This window comes from Cryptococcus neoformans, assembly GCF_000091045.1.
Source record: "Cryptococcus neoformans var. neoformans JEC21 chromosome 2 sequence".
Taxonomy (NCBI): domain Eukaryota; kingdom Fungi; phylum Basidiomycota; class Tremellomycetes; order Tremellales; family Cryptococcaceae; genus Cryptococcus; species Cryptococcus deneoformans.
Genome location: NC_006684.1, coordinates 533,806 through 551,173, shown reverse-complemented (window position 1 = coordinate 551,173; position 17,368 = coordinate 533,806). Strand labels below are relative to the sequence as shown.

The following is a 17,368-nucleotide window of genomic DNA, read 5'->3' as shown; positions in this document are numbered from 1 at the left end:
GGGTTGTAGTTAGCGCGCGTAGTGAGAGGAAACGAAAGGGTGAAGGGTGATTCATCTCACGCTCGACGCTCATCCTTAGATCCTTTGCCCGGCTATGACTATACTTAGTTCTCCGGCGTAGCCTGCACAACACCCTTTGCTGTACAGTTGACTGGATTCTTCGTCAGTTTCTTGACCTTCTTCCTTCGTCCTTCCTTCCTCTGCTCCATCCTCGCCACCCACGCACTCTTGAACGAGCCTGCGACGCCCTCGGCCTCACAGCAACTTTCGGACAATCTGCCTCGTGAGTAGCTGTAGCCGTAACAAACTCGGTCGTCCGTCACTCAGTCGCATTGTCTGGTATCTTGCAGAATCCCCCAGCGGCAGGAGCACTCCTTCCTGCTTGACCTTCACTCTGGCATCCTCGAGGCCCGTGTTTTTTGATCAGCGGCCATTTCCCAGCATAGCTTGAGCTAGTCCGAGCATTCTTTCTCCTGCCATTCCCCATACATCATGGGCAACACTCCCTCCTCACATGCAGCCCCTCCCCCATCGTCGTCTACCAACACCGCCTCTGCCTCGGAACGGGAAAGAGCCTCGTCTTCTGCTCAACCCATCAACCCTTCGACTGCGGGGAGAATACAGCGCCCTTCAGTCAGCTTCCACTCTGGTCTTACTCCTCCCACGTCTCCACCCTCTCCTCCTCCCCCATCCACCCCACCCCTCTTGCCCTATGCAGGCCATCTCTCGCCACAAAACCCCCACTGTCTCTCCCATCCTCAGGCACATGACTACTCCAAATCTGCCGTCACTAAACTAATCCTAGACGGCAAACTCGCCCCCTTCTATCGCGGATTGGAAGATTTTGAGGAGGATTGGACAGAAGAGGACATCGGTCGTATACTGACGGAAACGAGAGAGAAAGACTATGCCGAAGGTGTAGCGAATAGCTATACCGAGCGTGCAAAAGAAGAGAGAGAAGGGGGTTCCAGTATCGGAAACGTGACCAAGAAAATGGGGATTCACAAGAGCAAAGAGTTGAGAAGAGAAGGAGAGAAGGAAGAAAGGGAGAGGAGAGAGCGAAGAGCTTATCTCAACGCTGTAGAGTGTCCTATTTGTTTCCTTGTGAGTACAGCTTTACCCCGTATTTTCTCTGTTTGCTAATTTCTGGCTATAGAGCTACCCTCCCAATATTAACACTTCTCGATGCTGCCAACAGCCTGTCTGCACAGAGTGTTTTGTTCAGATCAAACGCTCTGAGCCCACAATAACGCATCTCGAGTCTGAGCCTGCTTGTTGTCCGTTCTGCGTAGAGGCCGATTTTGGAGTCATCTATGAGCGACCTCCTACCCCCATGTCAAGTCTATCTAGTACTGCTTTAGCCACTTCGCCGGCCGAAGCGGGTACCCCAAGCTTCGGTCAGGCGTTCAGCGTGGGTTCAGATGCCGAACTAGCCGTTGGGCCGGGCATGAACCCCATCCAAAAGGAGACTATCAGAAGGAAGAGCGTTAGCTCTAAGGCTAAGGAAGTTGTGACCATCGATGAGATTAGACCTGATTGGGAACACAAGTTGAACAGTGTCAAAGCTGCAGCGGCTCGGCGAGCGTCAAGGAGGATTATCATGCGTCAAGTCGGAGACAGACTTGTTCCGATTGGGTATACTTCGTCGCGGGCCCCTGGTACTGCTGATTTTAGCATGTCTGTGCCTCAGATCCAGAATAGTGTTCAAAGTGGAGCCGATGAGAGCGGGTCTAACCCCCGTAGATCGTCAAGACGACGTGGATCTAATAGGGAAAGGGATATAGAAGAGGCAAGTCATTCTTTTGCCGATTTCTGAGAAGATGCTGATAATTAGTAGCTGATGATTATGGAGGCCATGCGACTCTCTCTCCTCGATCACGAAGAGCATCAGCGAAGGCAAGCTGATGATCTTCGCAATAACTCTACTACTTCCAATGTTGCTCCGTCCACCCCTCCTTCAGATGCTCCTGCCAACACCAGCACAGTCGTACAGAGCCCTGGCCCACCTCCTGGTCCTAGCACAGCAGCAGCGTTCGCTGCGACAGCCCCATCTACATCATCGCCCACTGAGTCTCCCCGTCGGCTGTCAGGACAGTCCGACAAGCAATCAGGCGCTTCTAAACTACTTTCCAAGTTCAGTAATGTCCGCGCGAGAGCCAACTCATCGGCGTCATCAAAAGGACTCGGAAGTGGCGACTTCAAAAACACATTTGGGAGAACAAGGGACAATTCCGGTGGTACGCAGACTTTAAGTTCGTCACCGGCTTTGGTTGCCACACAAACATCTGCTTCCGCGTCTACTTCCAACTCCGCGGGTAGCTCCGCTGCACCTAGTCCGATTCCCTCAATCAGCCCCTTGGCTACGACCCATACCCAACCCCTGAACAAAACATCTGTTCCTACACATTCCAGTGGTCTAAGCCTGACGACATCGGTGCCTGCGGCGCCGATAACGACACTTGCTAGTCCTGGTGCATCGGGGCAAAATACCGGCGAGGCTGATCTGTTGGGTGGTCCCAGTGCGCCGATAACACAGGCGGATGCACCGGTTGGATTACCTCATTTAAGCGCCGACATGCCCACTCTTATTCCCGATGCCCCAGGTGACCGTGCAGCCACGGCTTTCACGAGCGTGGTGCTTCCCGAAGGTGATCCTGGGACTGCTCTTCCAAACTCTGATACGGCACCGCCTCCATCAACTCTATCAGATTCCTCAGCCCCGACATCTCGGGTGGGAATGCACAGATCACATTCCTGCATTACAGAAGTGACCGAGCCAGAGGCGGAAGGAAATGGCCCAGGATATGCCCGTTTAGACACTGATGAAGAGAGATAGGAAGTGGCCTACGTTTAGGCGATGTGGGTATATTTGAGCCTGTGGGAGATGTTGAGGTGGGACTGTTGAGAGGAAAATTGTTTATGTGTATGGTATGGGAGAGAGGCCCTTGCCATTTGTGTGGTTCATTTTCTTGTGCTTTTCGGGATCTGGTTTGTTTCTCATAGATGTGTCCTTTATATGTCATTTGTCTCTTGTTCTGATATCTTGCATTCCATGATTGCAACTGTAACAGTAATATAGCAAACAATCGAGTATATATCAGTGGTCAGTGGTATGCAGATATACATGGTGTCAACCTCCTTTCAGTGCGGAGATCAGATAAAATATTGATGTAGCAATTTTAACATATACATTCAAGGCCCTTTTTTGCAATAAACGAACGATATTGGACTGCCAATCATCAGTATTTGAAACTACTCCAGCCGTGTTCAGTAAAAGGTCATCATAGATGATCTTGTCCACCTGCTTCGTCTGCCACCCTTCCTCCTTGGCCCTTCTTTCTGCTGCTCTTCTCAATCAAAATGCGGCTCGAAGAAAAAGGCACCGCAGCTCTATGACTGGGTGACGTATGTATGACCCCGTGCAGAGCCGCACGGTACAGCCCTTTTTGTCCAAATCTGCCGCATTTCGCCAATGTTCACGATTTTAGACAGTCGGGGACTGGGTTCGCGGGGATCTAGTCAGGTGTCGACAGGACCTGAAGTCAGTCTAGAATAGAGCCGGCGCGGAGGAGACTGTGTCGGGAGCAATGAGGATTTCAAGAAGAGAAAAAATAATGAAGAGGAAGCGTGAGTTACTGTTACTGCTTTAAACAGTGGTAAATAATAAAATGTCAATACGACGTGAGTCAGTATGGTTTATATCCTTTGCACATAAGAATAGTCAAATCAGAATCAGTCTTTAGTACGAAAGGACCAAGATCTGGTGCATCTCTGGTGTACCTTCTGTTGATATTAAAATTAGCATCGAAGGGTAGCTATATGCATAATGAATAAGAACTGAAAGCATCTAAGTTTGAAGTCAAGTGGAGAATATTGGTCAATGCACGAAAGTGTGAACCAGTAACTTAGAGTTAAAAGTCATTTTCTGATATCAGAAGATTTACTTTTGAATAAGTATAATAAATGATGATTATTATACCGAATAGTCCAGTCTAATCTCCGTGCCAGCAGTCGCGGTAATACGGAATCGGGCAACCCATCGGAGTTTTGAATAGGTGTACAGGGTACGTAGCTAAAAAAGAAGAGAAGATGATGATCTGATTTGCTGAGCTGTTCATGTGTATGACTGTCTCGCTGACTGTCAGTGTCGGAGCACAAAGTGTATTATAATAATCAATTATTAGCGGAAAAAGATAGAGTAACGCTCTATTGTTGTAGAGCGCGGCTTCGTCGTTCACGACGAGAGAGATGGCGGAGATGGCAGACTTGGCTTCCTTATCGTTGCTGTATCTACGGGAACTATTTCGGACACCCCCCCCTTATTTCTTTTGGGACATCCCCCTATTTCTTTTGGGACAATCCCCCCTCCTTCTACTTGGGTAAATCAAATACATTATCCAGCCGTATGACAGATGTATCTGGGGTGCCAACAAGTCTGTTAATATGGTCAAGGTATCTTTTGAGACTTGCGGCAGAGCCGAGACGCCAATGAGGATGAATGTGATCCTTTTCAAGGTGTCTTTTTTCCCGGACGAAGCTGATTAGACGATGCGCGCAGGGCAATCCATGGGATGCTGTGAACGAGCCACTGCACGGGTGTGATTGTTCAAAGTCATCAACACCTTCAGCGTAATCGTCCATATATCTTTTGGCCAAACTTAACTGTTCAGCAAGAAGCTTCATTGCAACGCGGGATATAGAGCCTTTCAACTAAACATTTATATCAGCACGATTACAAAAGGGACAGATGGAAGGAAGGAACATACGCGAACAAAAGTATTGGGAATATATGCAGCACATCTCATTCGCTCGAGCTCAATTCTTTTCAAGATTTTCAACCACTGCTGATCAAATTATGTACTTAGAGGCCCAATGACAAGCAGAAGATCACCGTACTTGGTGTCAATTGATTTCTTAAGGGTTGCGTGCTGACCTTCTAAGCGTGAATTACCGGTTTGTCCGGAGTGAAATTGCTTGTTGATAGAGGCGTGTACAAAGCGCTCCTTGATCTCATCCAAACCCCGGATATACGAAATCGCTCGAGCATATTTCTGACCAGGATAAAGCTCTTCCATCTTTCGATCATCTCCAAAGATGCACGAGTATTGTATCAGTTCTCTGCCCTCTTTGTGAGTTTTCGTTGGCTTCTTCCTTTTGCTCCGCCTAATAACAGCAGCGAAACCTTGTGAGGCTGCGTAAGCCCGGACAGCGCCTCTACACTCGTCTTTAGATTGGTAGTACGCTTGCTCGTCGAGCCCAGGGGTAGAGATCATCTCGTCGTCGTTGAAGGGGTCAATGGGATCCTGAATAATGTCATCCTCACTATCCTCTTCGTCAGCCATATTGGAGACTTCCGATGAATCCGAACCTATGGAGATTACCTTCATCAAAATCAAACGCCATTGATTGATGTCCCGAGTATATTTCGGCCTCTGGGACGCGGATAATAGGAGAAGGTGGGCAGATACCGAGTTAGGGAGAAAGAGGATCCGAAGAGCGCAAATCAGTCGAAGCCATGATGTTTTCGAATACGTTATAAGCTTCCTCGGGGGATGGAAAGTATTTAAACGACAGCAAAAAGGAGTCGTGTCATTAGAGAAAACGCGTTTGTTGCTCGTTGTGACATGTTGCAGTCTGGCACACCACGCGACAATCTCATGATTCTCAGAATCTCATCTGAACTAATTACGTAAATAATAGGCACAAGGGTCTCAAGGATGCCCTACAGGGTCCATAGTGTGTTATCTCTCGGCCGCTCTGTCAAAATTACCCAAAGTAGAAGGAGGGGGGTAAATAGGGGGGGTGTCCGAAATAGTTCCCATACTCCTGTATCTAAAATAAATAATTAATGAAAAGCCTATAATCGGCTAACTCCGGTTATAGTTACCGGGATGGCATCAAATGGCTTGTACTGGGTAACGATTGACGTCATGTGGCCGTCCCTTCGCACCATCATCGCATGTCGTGGCTCACCTTTGCTTTGGATGTTTGCAACTATTCTTTCTTTTCCAGCCACAATCAGAACACCATACCATGGAAGGAGTGAGCTCATCTATGACCATGGCATGTCCGAAAGCTGACATCAAGTAGCAAATTGACAACGCGAAGAAGTTTCTCAACAGCGAGCAGGGCCAAGGGTTGAAGCAGCAGCTCTTCGGTACGTACGCGCTACTTGGCATGGCTTTCCTACCCCATATACTCACCCGTGGACACAGGTGGTGGAGATTCAAACACTGAACAAGACAATGCGCCCACTAAGGATATCCAGGGTAACCAAGGAGCTCCCGGTCAATTTGGCCAACAAGGCCAGTACGGCGCAGTCACCGGTAGTGGCTTTGGTGGAAGCTTGGCCAAGGATGCTCAAGGCCAGTCACTTCAGGGAGGTAAACAGGGGCAGAAAGACAGCCCGTATGAGGGAATGGATAATGATGATAGTGCGTACAAGCGCGCTTGATTAGATATCTTGCGCAAATGACTTTTGGTTGTATATAGATGCAGTCATTGATAAATGTTGTAGCTACTGCCAGTGGTGGTTACGGCAGAAATGCCCAAGGTGGCGCTTTTTCAAGGCAGAACCAGATGGGTACAGATCATCTTAACCATTTGAATCCTGGGGGAGTGTACGACGGGGATGAGGGTCGCGAGGGGTACAAGACCGGCTACAGTACCCCAGGATACAGGAAAGAGGACGAGACCGAGGAGCAGCTTCGACAGTCGTGAGTTGTTTCATTATCAAATAAGGTATTGGGACCATATTTGCTCACAGTGGGGTAGCAATCGTAATGTGTACGGCCAACAATCGGATGAGCGGGGAAGCAAAGACAATGATTACCACGAGATTTAATGAAGCGTTGTAATGATGACAGATTTTCCGTTAAATTGTAGTGTCACATAACCAGTATAGTCTGTTCGAGACATGTAATCAAAATCATAATAGCTTGATGGATGAGAGGACCCGGCAAGTTAGTTTGACTGCTTGTAGGAGGGCTGCATTGCGCACGCAATAGTAGTCCGTCCCCCATTGATGGGTGTCCACGACGGACGACAGCTGCAGAAAAGCCGTCCGAGGTGTTCTGATGAGAAGAGTAATAGGCGGAAGTCGCCGCCCAAAGGCCATCGCAGCCACCCACCACCCAGCTGACCGTCGTCAACAATGTCCAACGCCGCATGAACTAATAAATATAAGCAAGGCAATTTTCGCCAGCAAACTTCTCTGACTAACAACCATCAAAATCTCTACAGTCGGAAGATTCCTTCTATCGCCCATTAGACTCTCCGCAATCTAATCCTCGCCATGGTGCTCAGTAATCGCCAAACAGTATAAAGCTGTCGAAACTGGTCAATATGTCGCTTCCCGCTCCAGGAAGCCCTGGCTTCAGCTCCCTCCTACTTCGCCACGTTCTCAATCATTCGGCCCTTAAGGGCTGGGCTGTCAACGCCTCACTTTTCTCCACAATCCTTTTGATCCTCATAGTGAAGAATGGGGGACTAATAATTGACATCGATAACAGTAAGAGTGATAAGATTGTGGAAGTGATACGAGCAGTATGTCGCCCCGCAGCGGATAGGATAGGCTGATCAAAGCTCACACCGCCTCTTCACACAGATGATGGAGTCTATTTTCGGTTTGTCCGTTGGCCATCTGTCTCTCAGCAGCTCTACGTACACCGAAGAGTTACCATGGAAACTATTTCGATCGAGCCCCGCCTGCATTTCTCAGTTTTCAGCCCATGCTTCAGAGTCTATCAAGAGCTTGAAGCATGATCTCGATTCGAACACGCGAAACAAAAGGGATATTCACCATCATTTGGACAAGGGCCATCTCATAGTCCCGCAAGTCTTAGTGTTGACAGGTCTAGAAAGCGCTGCGAGCACAGTTCAGATGAAGCTATGCGAATACTTTACTAAAAAAAGGATAGAAGTTCGTGCCGGTCAGGTGAACGGTACACTTGGGGATGAGATGTTGAAGTTGTGTGATTTCAATCCCATGGTAATCTGGATCAGACGGAATGGTGCAGATGTGCCATGGTGGGTGGTATGTCATTTCCTTCATCTTCATGATAGTGATTGAATGCTCATTGGATCGCCTAGATTGATCACTTTATGTGCGCGACAAGCATCCAATCTTCAGAGATAAGCTTGCCACCGAATGATATTGATCTGGGTGCTGTCATACCTCAGTCTGTAGGTGAAGATAGTCTATTTTAGAATTGTTATTGACAAACTGTTTCTCAGTATCTGGCGACATTATCTCTACTCCTTCCGTACACCCATATACATCCGCCTCTTGCAGTTCACATATCGAATCTCTTTTCAGCCCTAACATGTCACCCCAGCCTCCATTCTGCCATCACCCAACGAGCAGTCAGAGCTTTCCCAGAATATGTTAGAGCTCATCGCCTCTTAGTTGGAGACTTTGCTCTTCCCAATGGATTCGAGATACGGCTACAAGAAGAACAAGATGGCCGAGCGCGGGCAGCCAAGGACCGACAGGGAACGGGAGGTGGTGTAGTTGGAGTACATACATGGAATGTACTGGCGGGGGAGGAGCCTGATATAAATGATTTGCGCGGGGATTGTGGTCGAGGAGAGGAAGAGCTGGAGGACTGGTACGCAACGCCATTGAATGTTCAGGGCGTGTGGAAAGTTTGCATGATCCACAGGATCCGAAAGAGGCAGGTTCGGGATGAAGTCATGTGGTTGATGAAAGGGTCAGCTTCTGGAGGTATGAAAAAAGGCATGGGTAGAGGGGTGGGCAAGATTCTAGATGAGATACTGACGGCAGTCTAGAGTAAAGTATAATTGTTGTTGTAAATCTCTTGTAGACGACCTGGATATTATAGCGTATATGCATTATACTAATCACACTAAAAGCCCTTTGTGTATGACATTATCGCTGTCACTAGCATCGGGCCACTGGACCAAAAAACGATCTGCAAGCGGTCTGATCATCTTCCCACTTAAAGACAGGCTTTTAACTCTAGCGAATGATTCCACGTAGATAATACGAGTATATTCTAAACCTAGTATCTATCAAGTGGGCGAATCTTCAGTTATAGGTCTTGTAAGATCGTTAAAACGGACGGAACACGCACCCGACGAATATATGATACTAGAACCAAAACAACACATGTACCTGGGCCATTGACGATCAAAAGATCAACGAATGGCCGTCGTGGGTTTTTCAGTAGAGGGATTAGAAAGAGCCTTAGGGCTGCAATGTAGAGTGTTTTCAAAACTGAAACCATTGTTGACAATAGTGGTTGGCCTACACGACGAGCCCGTGGGAGGCTTAACAGATAGTACATCTTTTAATAGTCAATCAGTTATAGTCTAGGCTCAGGCTCTGAGCGTTGGTGTTCGAAAGCGCTTACCTTGGATGATATCAAACCTCCCTTGCTCGATTCAATGTCTGAGACGGCTCTCAAAGACAGATCATCACCATGGCAGTAGATGTACGTTCGAGGCTGGTATCGTTCATAATCCAGTGTCGACAACAAAGCCTTCATCTCACTAGTATGGCCGCCTATAAACAATTACTCATTAGTCATCTAATTTCAAAGTCTATCTGAATGCTCACCAGACCCCAGGAAAACGCCCAAGGAACATTTGGCATCTTTGGGTCGATACGACGCTCTCGAGGTTTTTGAAGGTTGGAGAAAGATAAGACGAAGCAAGATGGCCAACACTAAATAAGTGAAGGCAAGTATCGACCAGCCAATATACCGGCCAAGGGACATGGCCAGTAGTATGGTGTTGTTTCTTAAGTGCTCTGCTTATTGCCGTCTCTTTTTGACTAAGCTATATTTACAGAAAGTTACTATAATTATATCACGCATGACAACTAAAATACGATATATTGACCGATGCTGTTCCGTTGGCAGTGCAGTATCTCATGACGTCATCAGTTATACATCCGCTGTGACTTCGTTCGGTCTGCTGCATGGTCTGCGGTTGCAGCTCGCTTGGACCGGTTTGTGGCAATATTCAAGCTTTACATTTATTGGATTCTTGTCTCTTTCTGTTCATCCTACCCCACTTGACGACGCGCGACCAGGGAACGCATTCGAACTATCGGCATATCAGTCGGATCGAGCTATGGCAGTCGTTCTGCGCTCAAATACAGACCTCGTCTATCTCCCAGATCATGGCTTCGTGGGCGAAGAAGGCGGTAAGTATTATAGATATTATGATGTAGCCGCTGCTACTGGTGGTGAGCGTGCGCTGACATTTTGGCGTGTAGCTTTCAGGATTCTTCCACAAATTACCCGTCAGATTCACCGTCTAAATGTGTCCCACAACCCCCTCGGCTCTTCAGGGGCTCTGATCCTCTTCAAAGGTCTTTCTGCTTTGAGATCCAAACATTCAGCCCCTGAGATAGGAATGGGAATATGGGGTCTTCATGAAGTCAACTTGGCAGCTACAGGCGTCGATGATGAGGCTTTGGATGGTATTTTATCGTACGCCAAAAAGGATGGTTTGTTACGTCAAGTGTACCTCCAAGGCAATATTGTGCGCTTGCTGGAAAATGTCGAATCCATCGCTCTATCCCTCAACATGTCTCATGTCGAGATGATCAGCTTAACAAATAATTCGTTAATAGATTCAGATGGACTGCAAAGGTTCCTGCACAACCTTAACTCTCCACATCTTCGGGAACTGCATCTCGCAGCTTGCGGTTTGACTCCCGAAGCGGCCCCTGCTATCGCTGAGTTCATAAGATCACCTCGGTCTAGAAGCCTTGACTGCTTACTTTTGAATGGTAACCAGCTAGGCGGAACAGGTGTCACCCAAATCGTGGATGCAATCGAAGAGGACAACCGATCGTTATTGATGGTTGGGCTACTGGCCAATCATCACTCCGAGGCTCGAGTCGACGATGGAAATGCCCGTGAGCTTCCCGGACTGGTGACAGCGAACCAGAAAGAAGGAGAGCAACTGGAATATCAAGTGCACCGAAGACTTCCGGCTCTGTTAGATCGCAACCGGATTTTGACCAGACGCGTCAGAACCGCTGCATCTCGAACGATAAGCGCTGCACGGATTATCCTCAATGCCCTTCCTCCATCCAATGAAGTGACGGCGCAGCGGGTGATCTCCGACGTCTCTTCCGGAACCTCTTCATACAATCCCTTCAGACTTCTCGATCTTCCTGGAGAAGTCATACATCTCATAGTTCGGCATACGTCAGGGGACCCTAGGGCCTTGAGCGAAGGGCAATTCACACGAATAAGACACGAGGCTGTCAATAGATCAGCTCTGAAGGCGTGGTCTCGCAAAAGAATAGAACTTCTAAAAGGAAAGAATATTATGGAGGAGAAAGACGCCATTGTAGAGCTTAAAGAACTATGGCTCAGGGTGGGCAAGTGGGATAAATGGGAGAGGGAATAGCTTAGCAAAATAAGAGAAAAGCATCCTGATATTGGAAAATGTCCATTTTAACCGCAGTGGTTGTAAGAGGCACTTGTGGACGTTTTACCATTTCGGCTTCCATCGTGTTGTATTATATGCTGTAGCTGCATTGTTCGTAGTGGAAGAATGTAGCAAATGACAGAGCACACGGCATGAATGTGATGCATAGTAGTACAAGTAACTATGCCGTCTGTAGTAAAGGAAATTCAATTTTGTCAACATTTCATTTACCGATGACGCGCGCGTGATTGATTCCCCCGTCGATTTCTTGCTTTGCTCTGTCTTCTTTCCGATTGTTCTTTTTTGTCAACAAATCCTCTTCACCCCATTCATAGGCCTCATCCTCCCGCCACAGTATCGGGAGCCCATAGGGCGATTTCATAAGCAGCTATGCTTGGGACCACCGTCGGATTCCATGTGCATCTTCGTCAGCAGCTGTTCGCTTCGGCTGTCAGAGTACGGCCGATGGCAGGTTCGCGATGCTTGGACGTCTTGCCAACGCAACCGCGACTTCTGCTCCAACAACGACCTCGCCTTTGTCGTACACTGACCAATCGTTCATCTCAACCGTCCATACAACAATCCCGATCTGACAAGTCTGCGCAACCCGAATTAGCAGAGATCGACACCACCACTCCTGAGCGGCCTGCGAAACGCCAGTCTTTAATATCCCGCTTGACATCCAAAGTATCCCTTCAATCCACCAAGGGAGCAAGCTCGGAGAATGGGGAAAGTGAAACAGGGGCGAGCAGTGTAAGGAAGCTTATTTCTTTAGCAAAACCTGAGTCCAGACATCTTTCCGTGGCTGTCGGCTTGGTAAGTCCAACCACCGTTTGCAAAATCGGTAATGTCGCTCAAAGTTACATTCAGTTGCTTGTATCAAGCTCTGTTTCCATGCTTGTGCCATTAACAATTGGGAAACTTATAGATTTTTTCTCAACCAACTCAGTGAGTGCAGTGCAAACAAACGAGCAAATAGAACAATGCTAATGTTGTAATAGTCAACTTTTCTTGGCCTTTCGTTCCCTGTTGCGGCTGGACTGCTTGCTGTAACTTTCTGCGTTGGCGCGGCTGCTAATGCTGGTACGTATCGCGGCCAAGTCCTCCCGCATATTACTGAATTGCAAGCTATAGGCCGTGCTATAATTATGCGTACCAGCGGCCAAAGGATCATCGCTCGGGTTAGGTAAGCGCTTCGTTAAAGGACTTCATAACTCACTGTGCTATCATAGGAATCAAGCTTACCACTCCACTTTGCGTCAAGAACCTGAATTCGCTGACCGATCTGCTGGTGATATCGTCTCCCGTCTGAGTGTTGACACCAATATCCTGGGAGACAGTGTTACGAGTAACTTGTCGGATGGTTTGAGGTATGTGCACTGACTACCCTTTCATTCCAGTCTGCTTATATGGTCTATACCAGAGCTTTGATTTCAGCTACTGTTGGGGTGGCTGCCATGTTCTGGATTTCCGCAAAATTGACCCTTGTGATGCTCTGTGTCGTCCCCCCGGTGTCGTTGGGTGCAGTTTTCTACGGTCGCTACCTCCGAAAACTTTCCAACTTAACTCAAGAGGCTGTTGGAGACATGTCCAAAGTAGCTGAAGAAAAACTCAATGCTTTCAAGACTGTTGCTGCCTACAACTCTCAGTCTCTAGAAGCTAATCTATTCAGCCAGAAGGTGGACCGAGTTTTCCAGCTCGCAAAGAAGGAGGCCTACATGACAGGTATCTTTTGGGGTGCAAGTGGGTTGACTGGAAACTTGGCTATGCTGTGTTTGCTAGGCTATGGTAAGCGTTTTCATTTGCAAATGTGATCCCAAAGACTGAAGATGCGAAAGGTGGCCATTTGGTCGCCACCCAGGAAATCACTGTCGGCGATCTTACTTCACTTTTGATGTATAGCGCGTAAGTGAGGTTCAACTCTGGCGAAATGCTCGTGCTGATATTATGATTGGATAGCTATGTCGGCGGCTCCGTCTCTGGGATGACAGGTTTTTTCACTGGTCTCATGAGAGGTAAGCCAATGTTTCACGTGAGTTAGGTATGCTGAACTTCGAACCATTAGGTGTTGGTGCTGGTGGTCGTGTGTTCTGGCTCCTCGATCGCCAATCTCATATTCCCCTTGAGGCTGGGGTCAAGTTGTCTGCTGCCCGCAATGGACCTATTGTCTTTGAGAACGTGAGATTCCGATATCCATCAAGGAAGGAGGTCGAGGTTCTGAAGGGTATCAACATGACCATCGAGCCTGGTATGAGCGTTGCGTTGGTGTGAGTATCATCATAACGAATGTGTGAGGTCGGCCCAGTCTGATACGCACGCAGTGGTTCAAGTGGAAGCGGAAAGAGTTCTATCCAAGCGTTGCTTAGTCGTTTCTACGATCCTGAAGAAGGCAAAATTACGTTCGACGGCACAGGTGAGATATTCTGTTCGAAAACGTACTAGCTGTGCTCTAACCATTCATTTCTCCAGACATCCGTGAATTTACCCCCGAATCATGGCGGTCTCGGATTGGTGTCGTCTTCCAAGACCCTATTCTCTTTGCAGGGACGGTACATGACAACATTGCATATGGGTCACCCGATATCACGCGTGAGGACGTGGAAGAAGCAGCGAGGGCGGCAAACTGCGATTTCATCTGGGACTTGCCCGACGGCTTTGACACTATGAGTAGGTTAAAGCCTTACTTTCAATGAACAGCACAAATACTCATCCAAGCATTAGTCGGCAAGGCGAGTTTGAGTGGCGGACAGCGACAAAGAATCAGTATCGCTCGTGCACTTGTTAGAAATCCCTCGATCTTGCTTCTGGATGAAGGTGAGTCATGTCACTTCCGGCTATTGCATATGCTCATCAATCATCGTCTAGCCACCTCTGCACTCGATTCAACTTCAGAAAACGCCGTCAACGCCGCTATTGATGATATCATTCATAAACGCAACATCACTGTTGTCCTCGCTGCCCATAGACTGTCAAGTATTGCTATGGCCGAGAGGGTCGTGGTTTTAGAGAACGGTGTAGTGTCTGAGGCTGGCCGGTACGATGTTCTGGTAAGTTCGCTTGGATCACGGAAAAAGCAGGCAGTACTTATTCAGTACATCATGCAGTCAAGGAGAGAGGGTAGCAGATTCAGGACCCTTATGGCCGCCCAGCTCTTGGTGGAGAAGAATTCTGGAGTCGAAGATGGTGCGCCTGAAGAAGAGGGAGAGGGAAATAAAAGGGAGCTGGAAGAGGCGAGGATTATTGAGAAGTAACAGTAAGATGGTCGGTGCTTGAATTGGGATCTAGCAAGTTTTCCGGATTAGTAAACTATCATAGAGCATCATGCATACCAAGCAAAATCAGCATACTATACTTGCCCAAAAACGCAAGCAATGCACCAACTGCGAGTAACAGACCCTTATATATGCAGAATGTTCAACGCTCAGCTCTAACATGACCGCTAACCGTTACGGAGGATCTTCATATTAGTTGAGTTCATCAGCAGATATATGACTAACGGAGGGGCTTCGTTGAAAGGAGGTCACCTTAAAAGTGGAGGAAAAAGCAAAGTTACGTACGTAGTACGCTTTTCGAAGACCGTCGTTTGCCGAAAAAGGTTGGTATATCTGAGTTTCCCACGGCGTCCAGGGGACTGGGTTCTCTAATCCGGTGGATCGGGCCGAACGAAGACAGCTCTCGCATCAGATAAAAGCAACATTGCTGAAAAGGTCTGCACCTGCACTCGTATACTTTAACTTATTCGACCCATTAACTATCTATACATCCAATTATAGGATTCATGATGCCTTCCCAAAGAGTAATTCTCGTTACCGGCGCCTCAGGGGGCATTGGTCGTGCTTCGTCCATCGCTCTCTCCAACACTTTCCCTTCAACTGCCCAACCTGAACAGCTTGTTCTTGTTCTAGTCGGCCGAAGGCAAGCAGAACTTGAGGAGACGGGAAGGCAATGCAGGGATGGAACATTGATAGAAGTGGCCACCGGAGATGCTAGCAATGAGGAAGATGTAAAGAGGATTTTTGAAACGGTGAAATCCAAATATGGTCGACTTGACGTCTTATTCAACGTAAGTGTGGTAAATCACTTTGGTAGAGAATTGCAGCTGATTTGGATGATGAAGAATGCCGGTATCAACGACAAATCCCCAGGAGAGTTTGAAGACCAGGATATGGACGTGTTCCGAAAAGTATTGGACATCAATATCATGTCTGCTGTCCTCGTCAGTGCCATGTTTTTTTGTCGAACTCTCAGAAGCTAAGGCTGATGTCATGTGTGTAGTTCACGAAATACGCTTTCCATCTCATGAAGGCCCAAGAACCTCAAGGTGGTAGGATTATCAACAATGGTAGCATTTCTGCGACAAGTCCCCGTCCCAGTGAGTTGGCAACATCTCAACAATATACCCTCCTGCAAGCCCCCTCACTGACGGTCTGAACTGTGCGACAGACAACACCGCTTATACTCTTTCTAAACACGCCATCCATGGTCTTACGCGCTCAACATCCCTTGATGGGCGAAAATACCATATCACATGCACTGAGTTGGACATCGGTAACGCTGCCACCGATTTAGGATCACACGTGACGGCTGGATCACTTCAGGCAGACGGCACGAAGAAAGTTGAGCCCGTGATGCACGTGGATAATGTGGCTAAAACGGTAGCATTCATTGCGAGTCTTCCTGCAGAGGCAGACATATTAAGCTTGGAGATTATGTGAGTCGCATTGTTGCAAAGAAGTAGTTGCGACTAATCGATATTTTTAGTGCGTCTGGTATGCCTTATGTTGGACGAGGTTAAGTGGTGGGTTGTGATCAGTGATGGGAGTCTATATGTCTGCTCGCGCTTCTGTATATATGATAGTTTTTTTCATGCCAAGTGTAACATCGTTTGTCGCCGCAGGGCGTTGGTTCTTCCAAAAATACATGAACTTCGTTGCACAACAGGTCATCGAGTAGTGAATTTTTAGGGATAAGAAAGGCTCCGCCGAAAAGTGCCACAATTACGAGCCCTGTAACTCCGCCTCCACCGGTTGTCACCACCATTCAAGGGCCCCCAACTCGTCCGTCACCCCTATCCGGACGTGCAATACTTTCCATTCTTCTTTCTTCTTCTTCATGTTCAGATCTATCCTCACCACCTCTCGTCCCCTCGTTAGACAACCTCTTCGTCAATTTACTACCACAGCTATCAAAATGGGCGTTACTGTTGAGGTTGGTATCTTCGCTCCCTCTTTGGCGACCGATTGGTCCAGAGTGCATCGGAGCGTCAGTGCTGATAGTGGCTCATTTTCTTGCCTTCAACAGAACATTTCCGCCGGTGACGGCAAGACCTTCCCCCAGCCTGGAGACAGTGTCACTATCCACTGTGGGTCGTCTTTAACTCCGCTCTCTGTGCATCTCCAGATGAGAACTTGCAACACTGACATGATGGCGATCTTTGCCATGTGAATAGACGTTGGCACTCTTCTTGACGGTTCCAAGTTTGACTCTTCTCGAGACCGTGGAACCCCCTTCGTCTGCCGAATTGGTCAGGGGTAAGTATTTCCGAAGGCGCGTATATTTCAGTAGCTGATGCTGTTTCGTAGCCAAGTGATCAGGGGTTGGGACGAGGGTGTTCCTCAGCTCTCCATCGGCCAGAAGGCTAACCTCATCTGCACCCCTGACTACGGTATGCAAAAGTTTTTTTCGTTGCAACAGAATTAAACCTGACATCTACCAATTAGCCTACGGTGCTCGAGGTTTCCCCCCTGTTATCCCCCCTAACTCTACCCTGAAGTTCGAGGGTAGGTCTGCTCTTCGTTGACACTACTTATCTGGCACTGATTATTATTACAGTTGAGCTCCTCAAGATCAACTAAACTTATTGTGCAAATTAGTAGATGGTCTTAAAGTTAGGAAATCTAAATGATAGTGAAAGAAGAATTAAGTAGACGATGAGATCGACGGTATGGCGAACGCT

General features: G+C 47.8%; 8 protein-coding genes and 1 pseudogene across 8 annotated transcripts; 7 read left to right on the top strand and 2 right to left on the bottom strand.

The window, feature by feature from the left end:
- The first annotated feature begins 68 nt into the window (after nucleotides 1–68).
- Nucleotides 69–3,130, top strand: CNB01870 (cellular response to glucose starvation-related protein, putative). The gene is made up of 4 exons (XM_024656496.1): nucleotides 69–283; nucleotides 351–1,104; nucleotides 1,157–1,789; nucleotides 1,838–3,130. Exons 2-4 carry the CDS (start codon nucleotides 493–495, stop codon nucleotides 2,834–2,836), a joined length of 2,244 nt encoding a protein of 747 aa, XP_024512251.1. The 5' UTR covers nucleotides 69–283; nucleotides 351–492; the 3' UTR covers nucleotides 2,837–3,130.
- Nucleotides 3,131–4,097: 967 nt separating this feature from the next.
- CNB01860 lies at nucleotides 4,098–5,615 on the bottom strand (annotated as a pseudogene).
- A 393-nt stretch (nucleotides 5,616–6,008) lies between these two features.
- Nucleotides 6,009–6,931, top strand: CNB01855 (hypothetical protein). The gene is made up of 5 exons (XM_024658460.1): nucleotides 6,009–6,042; nucleotides 6,091–6,157; nucleotides 6,216–6,434; nucleotides 6,518–6,716; nucleotides 6,775–6,931. Exons 1-5 carry the CDS (start codon nucleotides 6,034–6,036, stop codon nucleotides 6,842–6,844), a joined length of 564 nt encoding a protein of 187 aa, XP_024514208.1. The 5' UTR covers nucleotides 6,009–6,033; the 3' UTR covers nucleotides 6,845–6,931.
- A 271-nt stretch (nucleotides 6,932–7,202) lies between these two features.
- On the top strand, nucleotides 7,203–8,866 carry CNB01850 (expressed protein). Its single transcript, XM_568850.1, has 4 exons — nucleotides 7,203–7,545; nucleotides 7,607–8,035; nucleotides 8,092–8,184; nucleotides 8,236–8,866. Exons 1-4 carry the CDS (start codon nucleotides 7,345–7,347, stop codon nucleotides 8,788–8,790), a joined length of 1,278 nt encoding a protein of 425 aa, XP_568850.1. The 5' UTR covers nucleotides 7,203–7,344; the 3' UTR covers nucleotides 8,791–8,866.
- On the bottom strand, nucleotides 8,781–9,820 carry CNB01840 (conserved hypothetical protein). Its single transcript, XM_024656495.1, has 4 exons — nucleotides 9,581–9,820; nucleotides 9,375–9,526; nucleotides 9,096–9,308; nucleotides 8,781–9,030 (listed from the first exon to the last, which is right to left on the bottom strand). The coding sequence occupies exons 1-4, from the start codon at nucleotides 9,738–9,740 to the stop codon at nucleotides 8,863–8,865; spliced, it is 693 nt and encodes a 230-aa protein (XP_024512204.1). The 5' UTR covers nucleotides 9,741–9,820; the 3' UTR covers nucleotides 8,781–8,862.
- A 183-nt stretch (nucleotides 9,821–10,003) lies between these two features.
- CNB01830 (expressed protein) lies at nucleotides 10,004–11,583 on the top strand. Its single transcript, XM_568849.2, has 2 exons — nucleotides 10,004–10,171; nucleotides 10,244–11,583. Exons 1-2 carry the CDS (start codon nucleotides 10,099–10,101, stop codon nucleotides 11,389–11,391), a joined length of 1,221 nt encoding a protein of 406 aa, XP_568849.1. The 5' UTR covers nucleotides 10,004–10,098; the 3' UTR covers nucleotides 11,392–11,583.
- Nucleotides 11,584–11,684: 101 nt separating this feature from the next.
- On the top strand, nucleotides 11,685–14,756 carry CNB01820 (ATP-binding cassette (ABC) transporter, putative). The gene is made up of 14 exons (XM_568848.2): nucleotides 11,685–12,228; nucleotides 12,283–12,360; nucleotides 12,414–12,495; nucleotides 12,547–12,598; nucleotides 12,645–12,782; nucleotides 12,836–13,200; nucleotides 13,251–13,317; nucleotides 13,372–13,427; nucleotides 13,478–13,679; nucleotides 13,734–13,825; nucleotides 13,882–14,079; nucleotides 14,134–14,226; nucleotides 14,278–14,459; nucleotides 14,517–14,756. Exons 1-14 carry the CDS (start codon nucleotides 11,803–11,805, stop codon nucleotides 14,661–14,663), a joined length of 2,178 nt encoding a protein of 725 aa, XP_568848.1. The 5' UTR covers nucleotides 11,685–11,802; the 3' UTR covers nucleotides 14,664–14,756.
- A 319-nt stretch (nucleotides 14,757–15,075) lies between these two features.
- Nucleotides 15,076–16,296, top strand: CNB01810 (conserved hypothetical protein). Its single transcript, XM_569318.2, has 5 exons — nucleotides 15,076–15,475; nucleotides 15,530–15,628; nucleotides 15,688–15,784; nucleotides 15,856–16,123; nucleotides 16,174–16,296. Exons 1-5 carry the CDS (start codon nucleotides 15,191–15,193, stop codon nucleotides 16,205–16,207), a joined length of 783 nt encoding a protein of 260 aa, XP_569318.2. The 5' UTR covers nucleotides 15,076–15,190; the 3' UTR covers nucleotides 16,208–16,296.
- A 50-nt stretch (nucleotides 16,297–16,346) lies between these two features.
- On the top strand, nucleotides 16,347–17,365 carry CNB01800 (macrolide-binding protein FKBP12). The gene is made up of 6 exons (XM_569051.2): nucleotides 16,347–16,620; nucleotides 16,714–16,774; nucleotides 16,862–16,943; nucleotides 16,995–17,077; nucleotides 17,133–17,192; nucleotides 17,245–17,365. Exons 1-6 carry the CDS (start codon nucleotides 16,525–16,527, stop codon nucleotides 17,265–17,267), a joined length of 405 nt encoding a protein of 134 aa, XP_569051.1. The 5' UTR covers nucleotides 16,347–16,524; the 3' UTR covers nucleotides 17,268–17,365.
- The last annotated feature ends 3 nt before the right edge of the window (nucleotides 17,366–17,368 follow it).

Coding starts and splice junctions, on each gene's coding strand:
- CNB01870 (XM_024656496.1), top strand. CDS start 493: ATGGGCAACACTCCCTCCTCACATGCAGCCCCTCCCCCATCGTCGTCT. Junction 1,105..1,156: donor AGTGTCCTATTTGTTTCCTT/GTGAGTACAGCT, acceptor TTCTGGCTATAG/AGCTACCCTCCCAATATTAA. Junction 1,790..1,837: donor GGGAAAGGGATATAGAAGAG/GCAAGTCATTCT, acceptor GATAATTAGTAG/CTGATGATTATGGAGGCCAT.
- CNB01855 (XM_024658460.1), top strand. Junction 6,158..6,215: donor GTTGAAGCAGCAGCTCTTCG/GTACGTACGCGC, acceptor CCGTGGACACAG/GTGGTGGAGATTCAAACACT. Junction 6,435..6,517: donor GGGAATGGATAATGATGATA/GTGCGTACAAGC, acceptor TAAATGTTGTAG/CTACTGCCAGTGGTGGTTAC.
- CNB01850 (XM_568850.1), top strand. CDS start 7,345: ATGTCGCTTCCCGCTCCAGGAAGCCCTGGCTTCAGCTCCCTCCTACTT. Junction 7,546..7,606: donor TTGTGGAAGTGATACGAGCA/GTATGTCGCCCC, acceptor CTCTTCACACAG/ATGATGGAGTCTATTTTCGG. Junction 8,036..8,091: donor CAGATGTGCCATGGTGGGTG/GTATGTCATTTC, acceptor TGGATCGCCTAG/ATTGATCACTTTATGTGCGC.
- CNB01840 (XM_024656495.1), bottom strand. CDS start 9,740: ATGTCCCTTGGCCGGTATATTGGCTGGTCGATACTTGCCTTCACTTAT. Junction 9,309..9,374: donor GAGGTTTGATATCATCCAAG/GTAAGCGCTTTC, acceptor GACTATTAAAAG/ATGTACTATCTGTTAAGCCT. Junction 9,031..9,095: donor TAGTATCATATATTCGTCGG/GTGCGTGTTCCG, acceptor CCCACTTGATAG/ATACTAGGTTTAGAATATAC.
- CNB01830 (XM_568849.2), top strand. CDS start 10,099: ATGGCAGTCGTTCTGCGCTCAAATACAGACCTCGTCTATCTCCCAGAT. Junction 10,172..10,243: donor CTTCGTGGGCGAAGAAGGCG/GTAAGTATTATA, acceptor TTTGGCGTGTAG/CTTTCAGGATTCTTCCACAA.
- CNB01820 (XM_568848.2), top strand. CDS start 11,803: ATGCTTGGGACCACCGTCGGATTCCATGTGCATCTTCGTCAGCAGCTG. Junction 12,361..12,413: donor ATTTTTTCTCAACCAACTCA/GTGAGTGCAGTG, acceptor ATGTTGTAATAG/TCAACTTTTCTTGGCCTTTC. Junction 12,599..12,644: donor AGGATCATCGCTCGGGTTAG/GTAAGCGCTTCG, acceptor GTGCTATCATAG/GAATCAAGCTTACCACTCCA.
- CNB01810 (XM_569318.2), top strand. CDS start 15,191: ATGATGCCTTCCCAAAGAGTAATTCTCGTTACCGGCGCCTCAGGGGGC. Junction 15,629..15,687: donor ATATCATGTCTGCTGTCCTC/GTCAGTGCCATG, acceptor TCATGTGTGTAG/TTCACGAAATACGCTTTCCA. Junction 15,785..15,855: donor TGCGACAAGTCCCCGTCCCA/GTGAGTTGGCAA, acceptor ACTGTGCGACAG/ACAACACCGCTTATACTCTT.
- CNB01800 (XM_569051.2), top strand. CDS start 16,525: ATGTTCAGATCTATCCTCACCACCTCTCGTCCCCTCGTTAGACAACCT. Junction 16,775..16,861: donor AGACAGTGTCACTATCCACT/GTGGGTCGTCTT, acceptor CCATGTGAATAG/ACGTTGGCACTCTTCTTGAC. Junction 16,944..16,994: donor GTCTGCCGAATTGGTCAGGG/GTAAGTATTTCC, acceptor GCTGTTTCGTAG/CCAAGTGATCAGGGGTTGGG.